Source organism: Lithobates pipiens, unplaced genomic scaffold (genome assembly GCF_037356315.1).
Source record: "Lithobates pipiens isolate NorthernLeopardFrog02 unplaced genomic scaffold, aLitPip1_a1.2 Scaffold_18, whole genome shotgun sequence".
In the NCBI taxonomy this organism is placed as follows: Eukaryota; Metazoa; Chordata; class Amphibia; order Anura; family Ranidae; genus Lithobates; species Lithobates pipiens.
In genome coordinates this window covers 153,382,180-153,406,014 of record NW_027507758.1, presented here as the reverse complement: position 1 = coordinate 153,406,014, position 23,835 = coordinate 153,382,180, and the positions used below count along the sequence as shown (strand labels likewise).

The 23,835-nt window shown below is 39.7% G+C and overlaps 1 protein-coding gene across 2 annotated transcripts in view; it reads left to right on the top strand.

Annotated features, from left to right (window-relative positions):
* The window catches only part of RGS17 (regulator of G protein signaling 17), a 195,388-nt gene extending 174,071 nt beyond the window's left edge, over window positions 1-21,317 (top strand). For both annotated transcript variants that reach the window (XM_077486289.1, XM_077486288.1), the window contains exon 5: window positions 12,311-21,317. In XM_077486289.1, coding sequence (XP_077342415.1) covers window positions 12,311-12,499 — 189 coding nt within the window. In that variant the 3' untranslated portion in view covers window positions 12,500-21,317. The remainder of the gene's footprint in view (window positions 1-12,310) is intronic.
* The last annotated feature ends 2,518 nt before the right edge of the window (window positions 21,318-23,835 follow it).

Genomic DNA, 23,835 nt, shown 5'->3' with positions numbered 1-23,835 from the left:
TGTAATTTGCAGATTTTTAACTGAGGGCATTGATATAAGAGCTAAGTATAGTATACCCTTATCTTGCCAGGAGTAGGGTAGTTTTTGTGAGAGACTGTTTTAAATTAGTTTTTGGACACCTAAATCAAGAATTAAAGGTTTGGAAAAATTGACTTTGTCCTACAAAATGGAGCTGAAATGATTCAATATTTAGTAAGCACAGGGAAGGGAGACCAGTGGGTTTGTGAGAATCAGGATCACATTGTCAGCAAATAAGTTAATGACATGTGGACCGGTATGAAAAATAAACCCTGTAATGGAGGGGTGTGAGGGAATGGATTCATCCAGGGGTCGAATTATAAGGTTAAAGATGACAGGGGATAAGGGGTAACCTTAGTGGTTGCCACTGGAGATGGAAAAGGATTTGGATAAAAGGCTGAAGGAGAAAATTGTGTGGATGGTGTAGATTATAAAGCCATAATTGCAGAAGAAATTGTACTTGTGAATCCAAATTTCAATAATACTTGTTTCATATAGGAAAAAAGAGGGTGTCCAGCTTTGTTCAGTACGTATTATATCCACAATCTATCTAGTAGCATCTGATGTCTGTTGATCCCTGGGAAAGCCTGATTGATCAGGCTTGACCAGGGTAGGTGGAACATCAAAAAGGCCCTTGGCTGACAATTTAGCATAGATTTTTACATCAGAGTTCAACAAGGAAAATGGCTGAAAATTAGCAGGGGTGGTGGGATCTTTGCCCGGCTTGGGAATAGTGACAATATTAGCAGATAGCATTTCATCTGGCAATCAAGCAGCTTTGGAAAAAAGTTGAACCATAAAAGGTGTTAAGTCAGCAGCAAAACACTTGTAACAAGCATTTAAGAAACCATCAGGACCAGGAGACTTGCCGGAAGACAACAAGTTGATCGTATGAAGGATTTCTTGTTCACTGAGGGGGCATTTACATTTTCAATTTGGGGGATAAAGCTGGAATATCAAAAAAGTCACGAATGTCCTCATCAGTGGGTCCTCATCAGTGGCTATTAAATTATAAAGGGCACTGTAGCAATTGTTGAAAGCATTGGCTATATTCTGGGGGTTACTTAGCCGCTGTTTTCTAAAGGGATGGCAAATGAAGGGTAGTCTGGATTTGGTGCTACGAGTTTTAAGCCTGTTTGTTAAACGCTTGCCAGCTTTATTGTTAATACATAGTAATGGTTTTTAAGGCATCTCAAATATTGCTCATGCTGAGAGTAGGAATGAGACGAACAACCCCACCCCCCTCTTAAAAGTACTCGCAGCTATAATGAATTGTCGGTCCCGGCAATACATATAAATGTCATTAAAAAATGGCATGGGATTCCCCCACAGTCAATTACCAGACCCTTCGAGTCTGGTATGATTATTAAGGGGAACCCCGAACCAAAATGTAAAAAATTTGTCCCCCCAAATTCCATACCAACCCTTCAGGTCTGGTATGGATGTTAAGGAGAACCCCACGCCAAAATAAAAAATAAATGGTGTGGGGGTCCCCCCAGAAATCCATACCAGACCCTTATCTGAGTGCGCAACCTGGCAGGCTGCAGGAAAAGAGGAGGGACGAGAGAGCACTCCCCCTCCTGAACCGTACCAGGCCACATACCCTCAACATGGGGAGGGTGCTTTGGGGTACCCCCAAAACACCTTGTCCCATGTTGATGGGAACAAGAGCCTCATCCCCACAACCCTTGTCTGGTGGTTGTGGGGGTCTGCGGGTGGGGGGCTTATCAGAATCTGAAAGCCCCTTTTAACAAGGGGACCCCCAGATCCCGGCCTCCCCCTTGTGTGAAATGGTAACAGGGTACAAATTTCTAAGGTCTGAGGAGGATTGTGGTAAACGATGGTCGGAGGGAAATTGCCCAAAGCTCAGCAAGGTGTTACATTACTTAAAAATCTCAAAGTGGCAAGACAGTCAGGATGTCCTTCAGAGGGAGATCAGGATGAGGCTGCAGTCATATGAGGATGTTAGTGATGAAACTGACAAAATGAAGCATGAAGTGTATATGGGAAACAAGTGGCGCTAAGTTTGGACAGTAAGAGGGTGCCTGTACATAGAATGCAGAGAGGGACCAGGGTCACCCCACTTATCATTAAACCAGTGTTTAAAAATGTGATTCCTTCTAAATTAAGTAAAGAGAAAGAGGGTGGTCTGGTGGAAATTGACAGAGCGCTTTAGAACTTTACTGATATCCGACCCTTAAAGCTTAGATGTCCACCTCATGTTTAAAAAGGTACCAAGATTAGTAAACTCTCTACTGTCAAGGTGGCTAGTGTAGGCCCAAGGGAAATGGAATGACAGCGCTTTTGGAAGCTTACTCTAAAAAAAGCATGGGAGTGTCTTTGTAGAGCCCGAGTAAAGGCAGCAGGGGGACATGAAGGGTGGGTGGTAGCTTGCATGGTCATGCCAAGGTGAGGAGGTTGTATTGGTGTGTTCCTCCCTCTGGGTCGAAACCAAGGGGGGATATGTGGTAGAGTGGTAACCCACCAGTGTATAAATACAGGATTTTCAAAAAGACAGGTTGAGGAGCTCCAGTGTATTTTCTTGTTTTGCAGGAAACTGGCTTTTCAGTTTCCTCATTATTTGCTTAAGTTAACTTTGGGACCTCGAGCCTGGGGATTTCTTAGAGATCTGGGTGGGATGAAATCCCCAGTCCTGGGTCTGTGTTTTGAGACTCACCATAACACTGATTGTTCAGGTGTGTGTGGGCCTGATAGTAGAGTCAGGGCCAGGGTTCTGGGCTCCACCTTCCCGAGGAGTTCAGAGAGTGCATGTGTGCACAGTGAAAGCCAGAGACCCAAGTCTGAGGATCAGAGAAGTGAGGGGCTGCTATCTATATGGACGGTGTTGGCAAAGGAATAGTCTGAAGGAGACAGATGAGAGCCTGAAGTGGAAGGCCTGAGCAGCAAGTCTGAGTGAGCCTTAAGAGCCAGGTGGATTGGTATTTTTTATATGTTGTTATTTTTTGAGAAGAACCCCGGTGTGGGCAACCAAATGAATGTATGAATTTTCCTTTTTGTTTACTTTCAATAAAAGTGGGCTACCACGCCCTTAAACTAAAGTTCCTGTTGGCTGGAAACTCACTGAAAATGCATCTACCACTGAGCTAGACATCCCCCAATGTTACAGTATATATATAAATATACATATACTAAATATATATACACAAGACTGTATATATATATATATATATATATATATATATACTGTATATATATACAGTATATATATGTATCAAGTAGTATAAAAATGAATCAGTCCAGTTACTGTAGATTTCAATACTAAAACAGCGCTCAGAATAAAATATAGTCCAAAGTAAAACCATATAATAGTGATAAAAGTCTTTTTATGTGCAGTATAGGTGATGATAGTGGTTCAATCAGCGTTGCAGGGTGATACTGGTTTTTATTCCAAGTGTTGCTATAATGCCATCCACCAGAGTTTCATAGGATTTCACCACGTGTAACACATCCCCTTAGGGGGTTAAACTCACCAGACAAAGCTGATAAAAACGCCTTTAAGGAGGTATTCCCTCAATAGGTTACCACATTTCCATTATCATCCACTAGGGTCCAGCTGTCAAATGTGCTCCATAAACGTCATAAAATATAGAGAAGAGTTGTACATAGCGTAATTTTATTTTATTTTTCAACGTTAGTCACACAAGTTAAAAGACCCCCCTATAGTAATATACGTACATACATTATTATATTATATCTATACACAAATGTGACGTAACGCGTAGGATACCAGAGGCAATCGAGACACCGGAACAGACGCATAGGTACGAGCTCGGCGCTCGTTTTTACAGTGTACTACTGACATTAAGAAAATGTGAGTTTTTTATTGTTTTATTTGAATAAAGGCCAATATTTTTTGCAACATACTGCACCATGGTAGGCCTCTCTTTATCTTCTCTCTAATACATTGAGTATCTACCTGAGTGATTCAAGTTACTGACGCCCAGCGGAAAGGCAAAGAAAGGACCCTCCCCCTGGCTTTACTCCATAGGAACGCCTAGGAAAAGACCGATCCGAAGGGATCCATTCCTTTAAATCTTACTACATGCTGTGTACCTTACAGCAGTAAGGTAATCATTTATTTTAGCCACGGGTGTCAGTGACACTGAAGACCCATATCTTATCACTTAAAGGCACAGTACCACTGAATATCAGGATAGCAGCACAAAGTGTTCTTGTGAAACACTTCCACATCTGCACTACTGTTGCACACTGGACCAAGAAACATACGTCCAATATTTGCACTAAGAGACTTGATACACTCAATTTACTTTAAGTTTTCTATTCATTTATTTATATATATTTTCTCTATTTTTTTTTTTCTGTTTATATATTTATATATATATTTAATTTTTTACGGATCTCTCCTTGATGAAATAGTTACTGTATAATTTTGAAATCACATATCACTTACTCACTGATATATTTTTATGCAATTTTGCACATGTTGGATATACATTTTATATATTTTTTTTAAAGATTTTTGCACATTAGGAATTTTAAGATGAACATCTATGTCCCTCTTTAACGTATTTATTTATTTATGATATTATTTTGGTATATGATATCTACACATTTGCACTTTATTTTTTGATGTATGTTCTCTAGCTATAATCACTAGCTGATAATTCCACATATAGGATAATATATAATCTTATACAAGGAGCGCAACACCACCCCTTACTTTTTTAATCTACGTACATCAATCAAGAAATAGTTCAGCATTTGAAAAAAGTTAGTGCTCTATCACCATTTCCTGTCATCCAGCGCGTCCGCATGTGTCTCCTTGCTGACACTACCAAACACTTCCTGGACCTGGTTAGCGGTGGAGCGCAATCGTCACTTCCGGGAACGTCGTTTGATACATTGTGGCCTTTGGCCACCGTTCAGCACGCCAGAATCCAGCACAGCTCTGACCACCTCGATCACTCAGGCATCCCCCATGCAGAATCTGCAATGATTTCCCTAGCCTAGGGAAGTGACGATTGCGCTCCACCGCTAACCAGGTCCAGGAAGTGTTTGGTAGCGTCAGCAAGGAGACACATGCGGACGCGCTGGACGACAGGAAACGGTGATAGAGCACTACATTTTTTCAAATGCTGAACTATTTCTTGATTAATGTACGTAGATTACTATAGGAGGGTCTTTTAACTTGTGTGACTAACGTTGAAAAATAAAATAGAATTATGCAACACTTCTCTATATTTTATGATGTTTATGGAGCACATTTGAAAGCTGGACCCTAGTGGATGATAATGGAAATGTGGTAACCTATTGAGGGAATACCTTCTTAAAGGCATTTTTATCAGCTTTGTCTGGTGAGTTTAACCCCCTAAGGGGATGTGTTACACGTGGTGAAATCCTATGAAACTCTGGTGGATGGCATTATAGCAACACTTGGAATAAAAACCAGTATCACCCTGCAACGCTGATTGAACCACTATCATCACCTATACTGCACATAAAAATACTTTTATCACTATTATATGGTTTTACTTTGGACTATATTTTATTCTGAGCGCTGTTTTAGTATTGAAATCTACAGTAACTGGACTGATTCATTTTTATACTACTTGCTACATAATTCTCTTATTCTTTTTAAATGGCTGCTCATCCTTCACCCTCTTTTTACCTCACAATAACTAGAGGGGATACATGTATACGATATATATTTTAACATTATTGGTGGGCTGAATTTGACGCTGAGCTGTGCATTATAGGCCTTTTAAAATACACCTCTTATATATATATATATATATATATATATATATATATATATATATATATATATATATATATATATATATATATTAATACACTGCCTGCACTGACTGAATATTGAGTAAACACTGAATATATAGTCTATGCTAAATGCAGAGTGTATATATATATATCTCAAATACACTGCCACTAACTGAATAACCTGCCTGCTTAATCTAAAGCCGCGTACACATGGGCGGACTGTATGGCCTACTTAGTCCGCCGAAACACATTTCAGCGGACAGTCCGCTCGTGTGTGGGCTTCAGCAGACTTTTTCAGCGTGCAGTATGGCGGACTAAGTATTTTGGAATGTTCGAAATACTGTCCGTCGTACTCGCATTTCGGCGGACAATCCGCCCGTGTGTATGCCAGTCCGCCGTACTTTTGAAATGAGCGGACTTTTCCCGCCCGGAGAAAAGTCCACTCATTTCGAGCGGGTATCCAGGTAGGCGGGGCCCGCGAAGGAGACGTCGCTGGCCCCGACGCCTGGTATGGACTTAAAGGGGAACCCCAACGCCGAAAAAAATCGGCATGGGGGTCCCCCCCAAGTCCACAACAGACCCTTGTCCGAGCACGCTACCCGGCCGGCCAGGAAAGGGGGGCGAGCGAGCGCCCCCCTCCTAAACCGTACCAGGCCGCGTGCCCTCAACATGGGGGGTGCCTTGGGGAAGGGGGGGGCGCGCGGCCCCCCACCCCAAAGCACCTTGTCCCCATGTTGATGAGGACAAGGGCCTCTTCCCGACAACCCTGGCCGTTGGTTGTCGGGGTCTGCGGGCGGGGGGCTTATCGGAATCCGGGAGCCCCCTTTAATAAGGGGGCCCCCGGATACCGGCCCCCCACCCTATGTGAATGAGTATGGGGTACAATGTACCCCTACCCATTCACCTGTAAAATAAAAGTACCAAAAAAAACACAACACACGAGATAAAATACTTTATTGCACAGCTCCGGGGGTCTTCCGTCTTCGGGGGTCTTCTCGCCGGACTCCTCCGCTATTTTCTTGTAGCTCTTTTGCTAGCGGGGAGTCCGGCTTTCTTCCTCGCCGCCGGCCTCTTCTCCCGACTTCGGGGTCTTGTCCCCCTCTTCGGTTCTTCTGCCGGGCCACCGCGCCTTCTTATAGCTCTTTTACAGGCGGTGGCCCGATCTTCTGTCTCCGCCGCCGCCTTCCGTTCTTCTTCTTCTTTTTCTTCTTCTCCAGGAGATGTTGCCTCGACGATCTCTCCGGCCAGAATGCCAGGGACGCACTGCGCGGCCACTTATATAGGGACAAGGGGCGGTGTCACATGGCTTTATGTCACATGGGTTGGTCACATGGGTTGATGTCACATGGGGACTATGACATCGTAAGGGGGCGGGGTCACCATGTGACACCAACCCATGTGACATAAAGCCATGTGACACCGCCCCTTGTCCCTCTATAAGTGGCCGCACGGTGCGTCCCTGGCATTCCGGCTGGAGAGATCGTCGAGGCAACATCTCCTGGAGAAGAAGAAGAAGAAGAACGGAAGGCGGCGGCGGTGGGGGCGGCGACAGAAGACCGGGCCACCGCCTGTAAAAGAGCTATAAGAAGGCGCGATGGCCCGGCAGAAGAACCGAAGAGGGGGACAAGACCCCCGAAGTCGGGAGAAGAGGCTGGCGGCGAGGAAGAAAGCCGGACTCCTCCGCTAGCAAAAGAGCTACAAGAAGATAGCGGAGGAGTCCGGCGAGAAGACCCCCGAAGACGGAAGACCCACAGAGCTGTGCAATAAAGTATTTTATCTCGTGTGTTGTGTTTTTTTTGGTACTTTTATTTTACAGGTGAATGGGTAGGGGTACATTGTACCCCATACTCATTCACATAGGGTGGGGGGCCGGTATCCGGGGGCCCCCTTATTAAAGGGGGCTCCCGGATTCCGATAAGCCCCCCGCCCGCAGACCCCGACAACCAACGGCCAGGGTTGTCGGGAAGAGGCCCTTGTCCTCATCAACATGGGGACAAGGTGCTTTGGGGTGGGGGGGCCGCGCGGCCCCCCCTTCCCCAAGGCACCCCCCCATGTTGAGGGCACGCGGCCTGGTACGGTTTAGGAGGGGGGCGCTCGCTCGCCCCCCTTTCCTGGCCGGCCGGGTAGCGTGCTCGGACAAGGGTCTGTTGTGGACTTGGGGGGGACCCCCACACCGATTTTTTTCGGCGTTGGAGTTCCCCTTTAAGTCCATACCAGGCGGCGGGGTCAGCGACGTCTCCTTCGCGGGCCCTGCCTACCTGGAGACGTGCTCGAAATGAGCGGACTTTCCTCCGCGTGTGTGGGCAAGTCCGTTCATTTCAAAAGTAGGGCGGATAGTATGGCGGACTTAGTACGCCGTATTAGTCCGCTCAAAAAGTGGTGTGTGTGGTCAAGTCCGTTCATTCGAAAGTATGACGGACTGTCCGTCGGATTGTCTGACGGACTAAGTTGGCCAGACAGTCCGCCCGTGTGTACGTGGCTTAACTCAAGCTATCTCTCTGTCCACACCAACAATACTACACATGGCTGCTCTGTAAGCAGCCTTATATAGTGTGGGGTGCACATCCTGCCCTCTGTTACTCCACAAAGACCAGTCACCATCCCTTTCCACTTCCCCTCAGTCAGACTACGATGACTTTTTTCAAATTTAGGTACACTCTGGGGGTTATTTACTAAAGGTAAATCCACTTTGCACTGCAAGTGCACTGAAAGTGCACTTGCAATAATAATACCAATTATCCTCCTTTTTTAATGATAGGCCTCACTCACAGCCTATAGGCACATTGGGGGTTATTCATGAAAGGTAAATCTACTTTGCAATACAAGTGCAAACTACAAGTGCAAAATGCACTTGAAATTGCGCTGAAAGTGCACTTGGAAGTGCAGTCGCTGTAGATCCGAGGGGGACATGCAAGAAAAAAAAACCAGCACTTTAGCTTGCACATGATTGGATGATAAAATCAGCAGAGCTTCCCCTCATTTCAGAACTACCCCTCAGATTTTCACAGCGACTGCACTTTCAAGTGCACTTTCAGTGCACTTTAAAGTGCACTTTGCACTTGATTACTATAGGAGGGTCTTTTAACTTGTGTGACTAACGTTGAAAAATAAAATAGAATTATGCAACTCTTCTCTATATTTTATGACGTTTATGGAGCACATTTGAAAGCTGGACCCTAGTGGATGATAATGGAAATGTGGTAACCTATTGAGGGAATACCTTCTTAAAGGCATTTTTATCAGCTTTGTCTGGTGAGTTTAACCCCCTAAGGGGATGTGTTACACGTGGTGAAATCCTATGAAACTCTGGTGGATGGCATTTTTAGCAACACTTGGAATAAAAACCAGTATCACCCTGCAACGCTGATTGAACCACTATCATCACCTATACTGCACATAAAAATACTTTTATCCTATTATATGGTTTTACTTTGGACTATATTTTATTCTGAGCGCTGTTTTAGTATTGAAATCTACAGTAACTGGACTGATTCATTTTTATACTACTTGCTACATAATTCTCTTATTCTTTTTAAATGGCTGCTCATCCTTCACCCTCTTTTTACCTCACAATAACTAGAGGGGATACATGTATACGATATATATTTTAACATTATTGGTGGGCTGAATTTGACGCTGAGCGGTGCATTATAGGCCTTTTAAAATACACCTCTTTTATATATATATATATATATATATATATATATATATATATATATATATATATTAATACACTGCCTGCACTGACTGAATATTGAGTAAACACTGAATATATAGTCTATGCTAAATGCAGAGTGTATATATATATATATATATATATATATATATATATATATATATATATCTCAAATACACTGCCACTAACTGAATAACCTGCCTGCTTAATCTAACTCAAGCTATCTCTCTGTCCACACCAACAATACTACACATGGCTGCTCTGTAAGCAGCCTTATATAGTGTGGGGTGCACATCCTGCCCTCTGTTACTCCACAAAGACCAGTCGCCATCCCTTTCCACTTCCCCTCAGTCAGACTACGGTGACTTTTTTTCAAATTTAGGTACACTCTGGGGGTTATTTACTAAAGGTAAATCCACTTTGCACTGCAAGTGCACTGAAAGTGCACTTGCAATAATAATACCAATTATCCTCCTTTTTTAATGATAGGCCTCACTCACAGCCTATAGGCACATTGGGGGTTATTTATGAAAGGTAAATCTACTTTGCAATACAAGTGCAAACTACAAGTGCAAAATGCACTTGAAATTGCGCTGAAAGTGCACTTGGAAGTGCAGTCGCTGTAGATCCGAGGGGGACATGCAAGAAAAAAAAACCAGCACTTTAGCTTGCACATGATTGGATGATAAAATCAGCAGAGCTTCCCCTCATTTCAGAACTACCCCTCAGATTTTCACAGCGACTGCACTTTCAGTGCAATTTAAAGTGCACTTTGCACTTGTAGTTTACACTTGTACTGCAAAGTGGATTTGCCTTTCGTAAATCACCCCCATTGTTTGCAAAGTAGACAAAATAACCCACCCAGTTATCCTAACGTGGATTGCTAGGTGCATGTGGTTTGCCAGTCAGGAGCTGCTTTGGGCAGCACTCAATGGAAGCGTTCGCCAGGTGATCGATCGGCAAGTATATCCCATTGCCTCAAGAGTGTCAGCCCTTCTTCTAATGAGACTATGTAGGAAGTGGAGACCTTATTGGTTACCTCTAGTTTTGCTGGATATTTCCATTAATATGGAATATTATGATTTCTTAAAGCCTTCGTAATAGAGAGTAGGTTATTTTGCTGCTGTAGCGGGAACTGCAACAGTTCTAGGAGAAGTTGACGTTTGGAGGCTTTTTCAGGAAGTTGATCTGGACGTCAGAAGGCTGTTAGGAGTTATTTAACCTGGAAGAATTGGACCCATAGAATAACATCTCTCTGTAAAAGAGAGCAGCATATTTTTCATTGTTGCATCTGCCACAGGTTAACTTGTGGTAGGAAATGTAGTAATGGGGTAATTTTCAAAAGAAGTAGAATGCTGCAGCATCTGTGCCTACCTCCGTGGACATGTCCTTTTCTTTATTGTTAGTGGAGTCTCTTTGGAGGGCTTTGAAACTGGCAAGAAGGAAATTCACACTGTCTAGGACCTTCCTTAGGCTGCAGTAGAGGGCTAGATACTGGCTATGTTATATGACAGGGGTGTCTGTGTGACAAGATTATTTGCACATAATTACAAATATTTTTAGAATTGTTAGCACATGTATTACTTAGCTTCACTATAAACTGCAAGATTTAAGTAAACATTGAATAATGATAAAATGCCTCTTTGTCTATTTAGCTCTTTTATACCTTACCTTAAAGTGTAAATCCATGTTTGTTTAAAAAAAACATTTCTCATGACATGGAAATGAAGGAAGATACTGGGGCTATCCTATCAGTAAAGGGATTTATGGCAGTTTTTGCACAGGGTGTCTGGATTCTGGGCTGGCAGTTTCTTCATGGCAGAGGATCTCCACAGTTTTCTTGGCTTGTAACCAAATAAACCTGAGTTTAATGTATCACAATAATAATTACTTTCTCAGGTATACATTTATTTCAACAGGAATTAAGATAGGAGATAGTGCAAATGTGTTTAGGGGGCTCCAAAGCATCTCATTCATCAGGGCTATAAAACACAACAAAAATTATATTCATATAAAAATGTGTATAAAAATATGCATATAGAAACATATGTTTCTTCACACAGTCATGATCCTTCATCTGTCTTTAGTGTGAAGCCGATCACATCACTTCCAAAATGTCACACTTAATACCCAAAGCTCATTCTTGAGTATGCACACCCTGCCCTCTGTTACTCCACAAAGACCAGTCACCATGCCTTTCCATTTAGTTTCAAATTTAAAAATTATGCACCTGGAAATGGGTGGTAGGTAGGAGGGTAGATGATGCAGGGTGTGTGCTAATGAGATCGTCTGATCAATTCCTTCCTGTGTCGTGACCTAAAGTCTGTCCAGGAAGTAAGGCAGAAGCAATGGAGAAGTGTTTTTAAAAAGCCATGAAGAGAGTGAGGTAAGTGTGTGTAGAATAAATGGAAAGCTGTTTTATTTTTGCAAAAGAAGTACATTAATGCTATATTGGTACATAGGGGAGCTGGAACTTAGAAAAAAAGGCAAACGTATCATTTAATATACATTATTTATACTTTATCTTTTATATATTTTGTTTAGTTATGTTTATATAGCCCTGATGAAGGGGGTGATTTTGAAGCAGCCAAAATGTGTTGACTTCCTCCTTTATTTCTCATTGGAATAAATTTATACCTGGACAAATAATTCTTAGTGTGGCCTTTTCTCAGGTCCATAACATATATCAAGGCTACACAAACATTTTTATATTTTAGTGTGAATAATAATGTCCATCCTAGTTCAATTTGTAGGCAGCTATAAATTTCAAAATCAAAATGTTATATATTTATATACACACACAAGCTATGTTGGTCTACATTATAATCTGTTTACTGAAACGGTCTATGTTTACAGGTCAGTCTCGATTCCAGAGTTCGGGAAGTAATCAACAGGAATTTACTGGATCCAAACCCACACATGTATGAAGATGCTCAACTTCAGATTTACACACTGATGCACAGAGACTCGTTTCCAAGGTTTTTGAACTCACAAGTATATAAGACTTTTCTTGATAGTATGGAAAGCTCCACTACTGACTCTTAGCTGAACCATCTAAAGAAACAATATGTTTTTCTTTTATAAACAGAACAAAAAAACGTAGTTTAATAACATCAGACACTGAGTTCCTGGAGAACTCTGGTCGTGCACTACTCAGGCTACTGTGAAGAATACATTTAAAGAAAAAAAGATACTGCTTTCTGTCTCCATTTCCCAAGGTCTTTCATGCTTGAGTTTGAGAAATATACAACACTGGAATTGCCACGTTTGTCTTATACACAGTTCACTTAAGTGTACAAAACAATGATCTATTTGACGGACTACAAAGAAACTATGTTATCTCATACTGCATGTGCAAAAATGAGTTTCTCTTTTACTCACCAATCACGTGTTGCAATATACGTCAAATATGTACTTAGCACTACTTTGTGTGGAACACAGTGTTACTTTGGAAACAAAATGGAAGCAAACTATGGTTTGCATTTCTTGGTTGGCAATGTGTATTGACAAGATTACTGTAAACTTTAAATGGCTTTTTGGTGTTAGAAGTAAGATTATGCAAAGCCAATACATAAAAAAAGTTAACCTTTGGTAGAAGTGAAGGAGATAGAAGCTGTAATTCTCAGATGTTCACTGCCAAACTGCGGCTTTTATTTTTGTTATAGAGTTTGCAATGTCAAAGAAGCACAAACCATTTAAAAAAGGATATATGTCTGGATGACCAAAACTCTTGAGCTGACATTGTTTATTGTTGTTATGAGAAAGTAGCATTTTTATGTACATTTCAGATGTCATATACATACATTGATTTGAATAAAACTGGTCATCCAGTTTTAATAGTGTTGTTTACCATAATGTATTACAGCAAAAAAGTAAATAACAAAAATAGTTTAATATTTTAAAAATAAAATCTAATAAAAAAAAGTTTACCTATATGTAGCATTTGGAAACCTTTTAATGAAACATCCGTCTTTCGTATTACTGAGTAAGAAAGCTTTGAATGCATGGTTTAAGCTTGATGAACAATCGTTTTTTTTTTCAATAGATACATAAATTTAGTATAGCTAGTTGTATATCTCCTTGTGAGGAACTGTAATAACCAGCATTAAAACCAAACCATTATTGTTTAGATGGAAGGCAAAAAACCAGCAAATTTTCTAGTGCTGTCAATATATATATATATCTATATATCTATATATATATATATATATATATATATATATATATATATAGATAGATAGATAGATAGATATATAGATATATCATTTGTTTGACAGAGTATAGGCCCTGTGTTAAGCAAAGTGTATTAAAATTCTTTCATATGTTGCAGAATTTAATATCACTGTGGTGATACCAAAATATTTGCTTTAGGTATTAATTGCATGTCTTTTAAGTGGCATACCTGGCCTTATTTGGTTAACAGACAAGAGTTATTTACTTATTACTACCTCTATTTTACTTTTATTTATTAGTTTATATTGTATTTTATTTTTTCACAGGCTTAGAATCTTTTACTTGAAGGATTGGATTTTCTGTTTGCATGTTTAACATACATGACAACATGTATCATAAAATATTTTACATATGTATCTTGCATAGAAATCAGGATAAATGGATTAAAAGGGCTATTATATGCTCCCTATGCAAATAGTTTACTTATGTTGGTATTTAAGGTAATATTACATTTAAATAAACAATAAATTAAAAGTAGAAGAATAGCTTATGTTTACAGTGAGGTTACTGAGTATTCTGAATTTAATATTCAGCACTTTTAAAATGTTATTATTTATAAAGTTGTAGATAAAAAATAAAAAAAAATATTTATTACAATAATTGCTTTAGTAAAAAAAAAAAATATTTTGGCAAAAAATATTACTGTGCTGTTCAATATTTTATTCATATTGGTTCTAACGGATAACCATATGAATAGTTGTGTAAAGATAATCTATAAGTAAAAAATATAAGTGAACATAGCAAAAAACAATGTTTATTTTCATTTTAGTGTTTCTCTTTCTTTAAGATATTACATTTAAAAAAAAAAAGTTCCTTCTGATTTCAATATTTGCATTTGCTAAGCACTACTTTTCTCCTGAATTAACTTGTATTTACTGTATTGTATTTTTTAGTGTCATTTTAATGTTATTGTGCTTAAGGCGCAATAACATCGTACAGATCTGTACAGACATTGGAAAATATGTAAAGGAGATGAAAGCAGAAGTTTAACACATCCACAACTACTTTAAGGGCAGAAACAAGGTCTCTTTTGTCTGAGACGAAAGCTCTCTTGTGCCATACCAGGAGAAAGACGAGCAAGACTTCTCCACTTTTGATTACACAGTTAAAACCCAATTGAAGTTCAAGCAAAAAAAAAAATACATACAATAGCTTGAATAGTGAACAGGAAGCACTCTCAGCACCAGTTCTAAATTCTTCTCCTCATCCTAGGTTGCAGAAAGGACCACTGCTATCTGTGAGGTAGCAGCAGCATATCTGCAACAGGTCAAACCCATAGCTGGAAGTCTCCAATCAGTAAAGCTCATGATGAGTGCTGATTGAAGAGGTGTATCTGTGACTTGGTGGGCAGGTGGGTATTTGCTGCACTTCAGACCACTGAAGAGTGGCCGTTGTTTATAGACCAATAAGAGCGGTCCTCTCTGCAGCCTGCTTTGGGGGGAGAGGATTTAGGACTAGCACTAGGAAGCAGTTATGCTGTTCTCAACGGTAAGACACTTTTATGCTTTCAGCTCCCTATTCAACCTAACTTTATAGTTTTTAATCTTTCAATTGTGCTTTAAAAGAAATACCCTTTTCTTGAAATAATAAATACAGGGCTTGAAATCTCATTTTTGAAAATTTTCAATATCTTTTTGACCAGGTAACATACTGTGTATTAAACTGGCATTTTCTTGACAATTTCAATGTCCCAATACTTTTTAATAACTTTGAATGCATGATAATTATATTAATTAACAATGGCATTACTAGTGCCATGAAAAAATAAAACTGCATGGGTCGTGCTTGAACCAGATTTTTCTCTTAACTGGTTTTGAAAATGCACAAGTGTTATGTAGCTGTATCCAACCTTGAAATATATAGATACATGGGAAAATATTTTTTATGACATTAAAGGTGCAGTCAGACTTAGTTTGCTTGTAGTTTTTTAATCACACCAACTACTTAATTTTGGCATTGGACTCCAGTATAGATGAGCTTAATGAAACAGATTAACGTTTACACTTTTTGCCTAAGACTTCAGCTAAATAAAAAATTAGCCCAGCTGGAAAATACACAAAAGTCAAATCTTTGATACCATACGGGTTGGGTCACCCTTGTTTTTTTAACTCTTGTGTACTTCAATATAGACAGTTCCCTTTGGAGGTTCTAGTCCCCCTTCCCCATCTTCTGTAATGGTAACATCTTTCTTTGCCAGACCAAAGGCATTACACATTAGAGTGAGAATCTTCACTGAAGAGGTTTTTATACTGGGATCCCAGAAAGAAAAAAGACAACTCGTTTAACTCACAGCTTTCCTAACCAGAACAAATGCATCTGAGATATGGTTTTGGTTATTTTTATACGTTACTCATTCACAAACCCTTGCCTCTGTGTCAGGTTTTTTAAACTGGTACTTTTTTGGGCCACACATTTCCTTTTACTCTCTGTAGTCTTAGTGCAATCTGAAAATTTACACCAAACTGTCCTGTAGATTATTAGGGATTCACATTCTTAGCCCTTGTACACACGGTCAGAGATTCCAACGGAATGTGTCCTATCGGACCATTTTGTCGGATATTACGACTGTGTGTGGTCTGCATCGGACTGTTTCCGTCGCAATATCCGACGGACCAAGTTTTCCAACTTGCCGGTAAAATTTTCCGACAAAATGCTCCTATCGGACATACTCCGATCATGTGTAGCCTACTCCGATGGACAAAGTGCCACGCATGCTCAGATCAAATTCCTAGACCAAAGCTATTGGCTACTAGCCTGAACGTAGTCCCATCGTAACGAAATAACGTCATCGCGTTATGTACAATCGGATTTTCCGACAATTTAGTCCGATCGTGTGTATGCAACATCACTTCCGGACCTCTTCCGAAATTCATCCGTCGGAATTACTCAGACGGATTTGGTTGTCGGAATCTCCGACCGTGTGTACAAGGGCTTACAGTGCTGCAACTGATATTTCACATTTTTTGAACCTTTATTGCAGTTACTTTTTTAAAAATTTCCAAACATAAAAATCAAAAACAAACAGCTACATATTCATATGATTTACATGAATGGTGATTCGCTTTATTTTATTATTTATTTGTTTATTCATTTATTATATTTAGCTTTTGTCAGGATTGCGTTGTCAGTTTTGTCCCCATTGAAGAGTTTTCCCTCTCGTTTCCTGCCAGGACAGTGAGGAAGGGTTAGAACTTCTAATGGTGTTTTTAAAAACCTTAAAGAAATTGTAAGGCCGGGTACACACGCGGGGACTGTTCGCTCAACTTTGTCCGCTGAACAGTGTTTCGGCGGACAGTCCGCTCGTGTGTGGGCTTTCAGCGGACAGTTTCAGCGGACAGTCTGCTGAACAAAGTTTTTCGGAAATTCCGAAAAACTGTCCGCTGAAACAAAGTTTCAGCGAACAGTCCCCTCGTGTGTAGGCTTGTTCGTCAAACTAAGTTCCGCGCATGCTCAGAAAGGATTTACAGGCCGAAGTTTGCATTGCAGTGTATAGGACGTCGTTTTCTAGTCCCGTCGTACGTGCCGTTCACGTCATCGCGCACGGTTTCAGCGGACTGTTCGTTCGTCGTGTGTGGGCAAGTCCGTCCATGCTAATTTTGAGCGGACTGTCCGCTGAAACTGTTTGACGGACAAAGTTGAGCGAACAAGTCCCCGCGTGTGTACGCGGCCTAACTCCTCCCAACACTATCCAAAACTAAAAAAGAAGACATTTTGTTAGGAGTTAGGCTGCATATAGATGGTCAGGTTATTTTTGTTAGCTGGCAGGCTGCACAAAATAAATTGAACAGATTTCCCCAGGTTTTCTAGGGAGAACCCAGTTTTGCTGTGTAAACCAATTATGCTCAAGAAGTTATTAGAGACTTTCACCAGCCTAAACATGCAGGTAAAAGCACAGAAAAGTTAAATATTTTAAATGCTTATTTGAAAAATTCCATAGCAAAGCCCCCTCCCTTCTTGCAAATCACAACCCTCTCCTTTATTGGGAGTGTCGAATAACTATTGACATCATATCCAAGATTGCACACCCAGCAGTAGTCTCAGGGTTTTTCGATGTTTACAGGTAAACAACATGCTTTAAATACCTTAAAGAGGAAGTAAACCCCAATGGATTTTACTTCCTCTTTTGCGCCTCGCAAGGCCTGCAAATGAAAAGCATAATGGGCTAGTATGCATCACATACTAGCCCCTTATATGACACTTACCTGCAAACAAAGCCTGCAGTGTCCCCTGAGCAGGCCACGTCAATCTTTGCCCCTCTTCCTTCCGGGGCCACAGACTCCGGCTCTGTGACTGGCTGTAGTCATGTGACATCACTCCCGCGCAAGTGGCACAGTGGTCCGTTTGTTCACAGCACATGTGCCAATGACGACATTGGCACACTACAAGTGAAATCTCTCCTTAACGGTGCACATTTAGCAGATATTTCCACTACCTATAGGTAAGCCTTATTCTAGTCACCAAAAAGGGTTTACAGCCACTTTAAATGCACATATCACCTATGGGAAGACTGTCTCTTTAAGCACCATTCATATTTGTTTTTATATTAAAAAAGGTAAGGTTAATAACTTTTAGATAGGACATATCTCAACTGGTGCACAGTACGAGTATCTTTCTTGAACAAGCTTAATGACATAAGGACCGGCCTTCAGCATTCTTCTGTCTACTGTGCATCCCAAAGCTTATAAGATTTATAACTTATAAGACTATAGAAGTCTAGACTGTCAACTGCAAGGATGTCCCAAGTTTGAATACTATATAAATAAACTTTTTTTAAAGTAACTGTCAAATTTGATTAAACAAGATGTGGTTGATTATTATTTTTTTATTCATGGTTCATGCTTTAAACATAATGCATTTATAATTTGTAAGTATGGCTGCACCTTTCTGTGTATAAAAAATGAGTTAACCTTGACTGTGCCAATGGGTGCATAGCATTCATTTGTCAGGCTGTAAGTGAAATTTAGCAAATAATAATTAGGGTTATTATTTGTTTTGAAAACTAACAAACAGAGTGGTGTGTATGTATGATGTGTGTGTATATGTATACTGTGTATATATTATATACAGTATATGTGCACATGTGTAGTACTATTATAACACTTTAAATTGAAGTTGGTTGGGTTATATAAAATATTTACACATACTTTTCCAATACAGAAATTGGATTGCAGACAGATTTTATAGTAAGCAAAACAAGAATGAAACATATTACAAATCATATACATAGTAATTTTTATGGTTGGGCAAGGGTGAAGTTATGTGTTTACACGTGTGTGAGTTTTACATTTAACTTTGAGGCCAACAGTCTCATCTCTTTTGAACAACAAAGCTCCGCATTCAGATGGTGCTAGATGATAGCCATTTAGCCTTGTACTATGGCTATTTTGATGTCTCAACGTAATAAAGTTACTGGTTGGGGTGCCAGTTATGCCAAAGATGCTATACTGATGCAGTTTAACCGGAAGTTGTATATAGCCAATCAGAATGACTGATATGTTTCCATGTTTAAAAAAAAGGTACCCACAATACCTTCAAATTCAATTCAATTAGATCTGATTAACAGTGTCAGCTTGACAGAATCAAAACTGAGCTTTCAATTTGATAGTTTAGTTGACACATCCAAATCTTTATTTGGAACCAAGCTGGCCACATCTACTCCTTTTTATGTCACTGAGTAGTATATGAATGAATTGTTGCATATTATAATACTACAAGAGACACTGACACACCTGAACGATTGACATTGAATATTTTCTTTAAAAAAATTGATTTAATAAATACTTTCCTATGGTTTTTACATACAGATGTGGCACTGCAGTTATCACCTGCTGCGTCTGTATGAGGGACCACAATCAAATGAAGTTCATGGTAAACATAACATACATTGATACATGTATTATACATGCAGTTTGTTTCACTATACAGTGCTTTAAAAGGTCAATTTACTCAAAACAAATATTGCTGAAAATTGCATAGCTATTCATCCAGTGAAACTGCATGTATATTTGTTCTATGTGAACTAATAAGCTATTATGAAAATGGGGCAAAATGAAACGTCCTTAAGTGATTTTCTCTTCTAGTCAGTTGTTCTTCAAATAGTAGTAAAGATAGGTTAATTCATACCAAACTGATTAAATAGCTAATTGCGAACATAAACCATTATTGCATAGATGACAATGAATATCATAGAAAAGTAATGCATCTTAGTAAGAAGATATAAAATGTAGGAATTCTAGAGATAGCTAGAGGGAATCTGAAAATAAATGTGGATCCTGTAGTAGTAACAGTAATATTTATTTGAAAATTCCCTCCAGTGTTCTTATTCTTATATACATCAATATCTCTTTAACTAAGGTGTGTTTGATTCCTATGGTCCTCAGCTCCATCCATTGGCCAGAATGCAGTATTTTCCCAATGCACTTTATGTTCGCTATGAATAAACCCATCTTTAATATTGCCCATAATATTTGAAAAATAATCGACCAGATAACAAAATAGCTTAAGAACATTAAATTTTCCCCGATTCTCACAACAGCTGGTTAGTTTGCATAGAACAACTGTATACGTGGTTTCATTGGATGAATAGCTATGCAAATGTTTTTATATAAATAGACCCCTAAGGGGCAATCTACTAGTTGAAAGACCCTAACCTGTGTTCACTTCATGTTCCCATTTATGGTTCATGGCTTACAAAAAATACACCCTTAGAGTGACAGCCTTTTATAATAGCATGGTAGGTAGTCGGAGCTGGGAACTTAGCTCCAGAAATCTTGCCACCAGGGCCCCCAAGATGTAAAAGAAATCTATAAATGATTTATCTTTCTAGGAGCAGCATTCCCTTTCTTAAAACAGTCTTTTGTGATATGTGCCCTACATGTTCATAAGAATTACTGTATAATGCAACACGTGGTCTTCATAAAGATGAAGTGGTTGTGGTTTACAGTGTGATCACTTACAAGCAAACACAGCCTAATTGTAATTTCACTACCTCATCTATCATTAAACCCTTAATGTAAAGAATAAAAGCAAGAGGTAAATATATTGTTTTTATGAATTCTAATATATTATAACCTCCTGGGAAATATTATTAGTACCTAAATCTTTAAAGTTGTTTCAGTTCAGCCTTTGGCAATCTGGCATTAACAGTATTCTTTCCTCAACCAAAAATTCATATCTGCATACCAAATAACATAATATTTTAGCAATTTCCATTATATTTCTTTGATAGCACTTTGATTTTTTGGAATTTTCATGATGGAAATTGCTAGTTATTTTATTACATGGGAATATATTGTGTTTTCCCTTTAAATGTAATGTTTAACAATAACATGAGTACAGTATTTAAAATGATGTAAGTGCTTTGTGCATTAGTCTAGCCATCGAATTTCAACTGCTAAAACTTCCAGCAGTATAACTTTAACAATATTTTTGTTATATTACACAAATGGATGTACTTTGTTGCGCTGTAAATGAAATATGTCACTATTGTTGTAAATTTCAATTAAGATTTGAAACAAGCAAAAATATACAGAAAGTCTAAAAAGATCCTATTATATTAAGTTCTGAAAATGTTATGCTTAAAACGGTTTTGCACCTTTTATAATATAATAAAGCATATTTCTTTAAACTGCTCATGTTTTGAGTATTACAGACTGTGTACTTTGCCGGAAAAAATTGTTATTGAGGCACATTGGGGCTCCCCTTATGGATAGCAGGGCAACAAGTGATTTCTACACTGATGTGTTTGTATGTGTAACTTTTCTGTAATGTATTTTTAATTTGAAAAGATATCCAAAGCCTGAAACAAAAAATGACATTTATTGCAGTTTACAAATCCATTAATGTGGTGGTTATATCAGTTCTCTTTTTTCAAGCTAAAACACTTTCAGCAAGTCCATTAAATACCTGTTGATCTTGCCAGAAATGCTGTGTCCTTGTCAGTTCCCATGAGCTGAACTGGAAGCAGAATTATTTTTTTTATTAATTCTATCACCTCCCATATAATGGAGATAAACTAATTAGCAAATATGTTTAAAGGAGAAGTATGTCCAAAGATATTTTAACCTTACTTCTCCTATAGATCATAGGAGTGCACTTTGTTTTGCACTCCTGTGATCCATTTTCAGCCAACAGTAGGCTAAAGCCCACTGTAGGCTGACGTCACTCGTCGGAAAAGGCTCTGTTAAGATCCCGACTTTACAGTCAGCATACATCTAGATGCCTGGACCGGCAGCTTGCGCATCCTCTTATCGAGACGCTGAGAGACTGAGCCAGCCACTCCCACCCCCTGCACAGCCCAGTGCTTAATTGAGAGTCAGTAACTAACAGTCACTGGCTCTCTGCAAACTGAATACTAAGAACTGAGCGGTCAGTGGTTTTTGATCGCCAAGTTCTCGGTGTAGAGCCAGCAGGGGACATCTGCAGCTGGGATTGGTGCTGCAGCCATCTGTGGTATGATTGTTTATTTTTTTGGGATTCCAGAACTTGTATTCCTAAACTTCTTTTATAATCCAGCCTAGTGCAACCACCATGGCTTCCTACATAGATACAGTAGAGGAGTGAACATAGCCACTCAGAGACTTTAGGAGAGTTTTTTTGATGAATTACCAGGTGAATAATAAGTGGTTGTAAACCCTTACATAAATGAAAAGTGCCTGATCCCCTGCGCTATTATGTGTGCTAGAATCTGTGACAAAACAATGTCTATTATAAAACAAGAAGGTCATTTGTTAAGGGTTTGCTGCTGAATACCCAGAATGTCCCTAAGAGATTGAAAAAATATTAATGCTAGTAATGGTACAGCGCTCCCCTGGTGACCTTAAAACGTGAAAAGAATGTCCCGAAAAGAATGTACTGTATGTGGATCCTCTATTAGAGAGATGAATGCAATATAAAGAAATAAAAATAAAGCACTGAAAAGACTACAACAGTGTCACTTGTAACAAATAAACATAAATGGTGATAATCAAACACATTACACCAACACTGTGATATCAGTGTCTGTGCATGGTTTATATCATGCGTATAAGCCGGTATTAGGTAGGTATATGTAGCATAACAAAATACAGTCCAAAGGATCAAAGGGAATTTGTTGGTACTGTGCTAGCACACAAACACCTTCAGTGTCCCTCCACCTTCACTCATATGCGCTCACCTCCACTTTGGACCTAATACAGGTCATCGTGTGCCTTGCCCTTTAAGGGGTATAAAGATCCTCTGGTGGGTGGCTAAATCCTCTGTTGGTACTTTCAGTGATCTCAGATGGTAATGAATCCTTAAAGGTGCTTGCAATATATCTTACGGTGATCCTTAGCATTAATGCTCAGGAAGGAGTAGAAGAAATTAACATAGTGCTGAATATTTTTAAGTAACGTTAATAAAACTATTTAAAAGTTAAAACTCACATTTGTTGGTGCACTAAAAACTGGTGCACTCAGATCACAGACTTGGCACATTCAGGGTATGCAGCCCCATTAAAGTGGATGTACTGTAAACCCAATTAATGAAATTTGAGCTGGGCACATACTGAATATCTGTAGTGTTTTCTTATCTCTCTCCAAAGCACTGACTCCCATGTGTTTCTTCTGTCCCATAGGTCTGTTAAAAGCCTGATAACTTCTGACAAGTTCTCTGAGGCGGGAGATAAAAGCAGCCTGAAGTTTGTGTAGTGGGAGGTTGCTATAAATAAATTAGAACAGCAATGGTCTATTCAGAGCAGAGCTCTTCATATTACTTCCTTCCTTTGCCAATGTGGCAGTATGCCAAGAATCCACTCCTAGTACTGAACAGGGAGAGAAAATCTGTAACACGATGTGCACTTTTTAACCACTTGCCGACCGCCGCACGACGATATACGTCGACAGAATAGCACGGGCAGGCATATGGGCGTATATATACGTCCCTGCCTTCCCGCGGGTGGGGGGCCCGATTGGGCCCCCCCGGTGCCTGCGGCGGTCGGTATTCGTTCGGGAGCGATCCGGGATGAGGGGGTGGCCATTCATTCATGGCCACCCCCTTGCGATCGCTCCCGACGAATAGAAATGCTCCGTGACATCACTTCCTCTCCTGTAATGTAAACACAGGAGAGGAAGTGATGTAATCTCTCCTCCGTGTCGGTATTTTTCGTTCCGGCACCGAGGAGAGAGGAT